The 3,877-nt window shown below is 39.1% G+C and overlaps 1 protein-coding gene across 1 annotated transcript; it reads right to left on the reverse strand.

Annotated features, from left to right (window-relative positions):
* Positions 1-899: 899 nt before the first annotated feature.
* Positions 900-2,661, reverse strand: LOC104612264 (uncharacterized). The gene has a single exon (XM_010279621.2). It carries the CDS (start codon positions 2,483-2,485, stop codon positions 1,058-1,060), a length of 1,428 nt encoding a protein of 475 aa, XP_010277923.1. The 5' UTR covers positions 2,486-2,661; the 3' UTR covers positions 900-1,057.
* Between the last annotated feature and the right edge of the window lie 1,216 nt (positions 2,662-3,877).

Raw genomic sequence — 3,877 nt, forward strand, 5'->3', positions numbered from 1 at the left:
ATATGTCAGTTAAAATCTTATTCCCTTTTTTTTTTGACATTTGAAAAAGTAGGAAGCCAATCTAGCAACTAATCAACTTAGGGGCAGATCCATGAATCAATTAATTTTTTTGGTAATCATGTAAATTAAATAGAAATCCTGTATTGGGAACTTTACCAAGTAATAAAATAATTAAGTTTCAATATATTAAAAATGGCAATAAGATAATGCCTTTCTTTTGCCATGTGGATAGTTGGATTATATTTTGGTTGACCCTAGGAGTCTTATAGGATTGATTGTATTGAGTTACCAAAAAAAAAAAGCCTCTTACACTCTTCTATCATTTCTTTTTCTTTTCAGATTTCAAAAAGTGGAATTCTTCTTCCAAAAATTTTATAATGATGATCAGAATTAGCTCTGTAATATTTCAACTGCAATAATAGCTAAGAGATGCAGTTGAGCTAAAACAATGTATCCAAAAACAATAGCAATTTCCATGAATCAAATTTTCTTTCCCCTTTCACATACAGCTGTATTTTCTATAAAATATCTGACTCCATTGAATAGCATTACAATCAAAATAACTCCCAGACATTGTATCAATGTGATGCAATGCAAGTGTTAATTAGGCTGATATAAACCAGAGGTCTGCCATTACTGGATATGCATCAAGGCACAGACTGTCTATTAGCCTCAAGGATTTTTGTTTGGTAGGAATAATAACTCATTCTCTTTTATCAAAAGGTGGACAAACAACCTTGATTCCAGATATTTTTCAACCTGTAAAATTTCAATGAAATTTTAGTTCTTTTTCGAACAAAAGCATACTTCAGTTAACAAGGAAGCCATGGTTATTAAGATACTCTTAAGTTTATTCTCTGCTATGAAAAGCCGAACAGCCAGCCATTAGATCACAACTATGAACAAAGAGAGAAATCTTATTCCCATATGAATTCAAAGAACAGAGAAAAAATGAAAATGTAGAAACTAGCGTACCATTTTGAGGAAGCTAAAGCAAGCTTACCCCATCACAAATCACTAATTAAAAATGGGAGAAAAAGGAAGAAAAGGAAATATCTTATTCTTCTTCTTCTTCTTCTTCCTCGTCATCAAAACTAAGAGCCTGACAGACTGAAGTCTCCACCTCTGTTCCCTCGTCACCAAAATAAGATTTTCTTCCAATCAACTCTGCAACTCTCTTAGCAGGTCCAGAATCCCTAGGGCTTTCTTCCGTAATGCATCGGACTGTCCTGATTTTTGGAAGCAATTCTGTCATCTTCACAATTGAAGCTGGAGAGACATCTTCTAAACTCTTTTGAGCAAATTCCGCCTCACTAGGAATTTCCCACCGTTTTTTGGGGCGTTTCTCTTTGACCTGATTTCCGCCGGATTCCGGCAGAAACGCAGCTGACTTTCCAACTGAGGAAACAAGTTTCTTATCGCATCTCTTACCATCAATCTCATTTTCTGGCAATGACCTCTTCCGCCGATCATTGTTTGTTAGATTTCCAGCAGGCTGTACTGGAATGTGATTGTATCGGCTGGCTACTACTCTCCCATTTTTTGATGGTTTCTTTGGGGCAACTGATTTTTCTCTCTCTTTGAAAAGCTTCTTCGGCTGGATTGACGACATGACCCCATCATCTCTTTTCACATATTTCTTTGATCCGCCAGTCGTGAGTCCTTGTTTGGGAGCTTGGACCTTTGTAGCGCATGACCGTGGCTTTGGGCTTAGACTCAAAGTTCGTCCTCTTTGTTTTGTCACCTTCTCTTCATCGATATCTTGAAGCTTCCAAAAGCATGATTTCCGGCGATTAGTTATTGATTGAGTGGGGGTCATTTCTAGCTTACCCATCTGCCGGGATCTAACACCTGCGAAAATTTCCGATGGCCCAAGACTGACGCCTCTGCGCTGAAATTTCGTGCTACTGCTCGTTGTCGATCGTTCTTCCATTTTTCTTGCTGTAGCTGAATTCTTTGTGCTCTGTTTCTGCTCCATGAATTTTGCTGGCACGATTCGTCCGCGCTTTTCAATCTCCTTAAGATTCCTCTCAGCCTTTTCGAGGCGAAGTTCTTCTAGTTTAGATGATAACCGACTGATCTCCATCTCGATCTCCTCAATCTCGGTATCAATCTTGCTGACGTCACGAGTGGCATCACTTCCGTTATCGGACGAAGTTGGGGAGTGGGGAAGAAGGCCCTGTTTGTAGAGTAACTTCAATGGCTTCCCTTGCGAGTATCGTCCCGTAGCACCGTTTGGGTGAAGGGGCTTGTTGGGCATAGGAGATTTTACAGAAACAGGGGATTTGCAGATAGCGGGACCTTGATTTTCTTTACTTGAATCGGATTCAAGGGTTTCAGATTGGTTGACGAAGATCGGTTGCAGAGGACACCAAGAATCTTTAGCTTTAGCTGATTCGTCTAGACCTCCATTGTCGAAGGCGGCGTTGTTCCATATCTGAAGATCTGGAGCTTTAACAGCGTCTGGGTACTGAAGAATACTCATTTTCAGGCAAATGAGTAAGGGAAAATCTTCAAGAAAGAAGAGCAGGAAATGGAGAAAATGAAAAGATAAAGTTCAACGAATTGTTGCTTGTTCTCTGTTGTTCGAGGGGGATTTCTTGAAGGTTGGAGGGGGGGAACGAGTGGAGAGATCTTGGGAGATTTTTTCTGTATTTTGAGTTTTTTCGACCGTTGAGAGAGGAAAAAACTAGACGTTGGAGTCCGTTTAATCATAATCGTTGGATGCTAAACGGTCATCCGGACGCTCCGATGTAATTTAGCAAAGGTTAAATGATTAGTAAAGGTGGAGGTGGAGCTAACTGCAAATGGAGCGGGAATATTAGTGGACATGGACAGGAGTCCAGTGGACATGGGCTCCGATGCCCAAGCTCTTCCACGTGGCAATTTGCGAATTAAATGAGCGTCGGGCCGTCCGCGTTCTTCTACAAAAGCCCAAATTCCTTGACAAGCACCACTTGATTGGAATCTTTTATCAACGAAGTTAAAATGTTTCAAACAGGAGTGCTAGTTGGGCGGGGTGGGCGGGGTTTTAACTCAACCCAGCCCATTCCTAAGAACTGAGGCTATTCTATCAAAAAAAAAAAAAAAACTAAAAAAGAATTGAGGCTAAAGTCTGAGCGTGGCCCAAGCCAGAGTCAAGCCTGAATTATTTAACTTCAGCTCATTCCACACTTAAGTTTCTTACCTTTGGGTTGGGGTTAAGCCCAGGTCATACTCGGGTTGATTAGTTAGTCCAAACTAAAAATTGACATACATATACGTATATGAATGTATGCATACAATATTATATATATATATATATATATATATATATATATAGGCAAGGTTTCGATTCGGATAAGGTCAGATTGGATTTAGGCTGCGTTCAGGCTACATGAGGGCAAGAGCCAAGCTCAGCCCAAAAATTAAAAAACCCAAAATTTCGGACTTAGGTCCAATTGTAAGACCAAAAATCCAAATCCAGCATGTGTAAAATTGAGAGGTGGGTTAGTCTCGAGTTGAGTTAGGACTTCCCAACTTGCACCACTAATTTTAAAGAAAAACAATAGATTGGATTTATTGAAAGATTGGTTACCAATAAAAAAAGATTTATTGAAACATAATTTATTTATTTAACCACGTGGGATTACATGACATTTGGCAATGTAAGGAAAACTTGCATCCGAGCCAGGTAATAAAAACTTATTGGTGGTGTTTGGTTCCATTGCCATTTAAAAAAAAAAATGACACACAATGGAACTGCATCAGATTTTGACAAAAAAAAGACAAGAATACATCGGCATATGCTGTTTGGTTAGTCGTTTTCTCAAAAAAAAAAAAAAGCCTCAAAATATGGTCCATCTCAGAAAAAGGTCATTTTTTGATGTTTTTCTTT

This window comes from Nelumbo nucifera, chromosome 1, assembly GCF_055504915.1.
Source record: "Nelumbo nucifera cultivar China Antique chromosome 1, China Antique-T2T, whole genome shotgun sequence".
Taxonomy (NCBI): domain Eukaryota; kingdom Viridiplantae; phylum Streptophyta; class Magnoliopsida; order Proteales; family Nelumbonaceae; genus Nelumbo; species Nelumbo nucifera.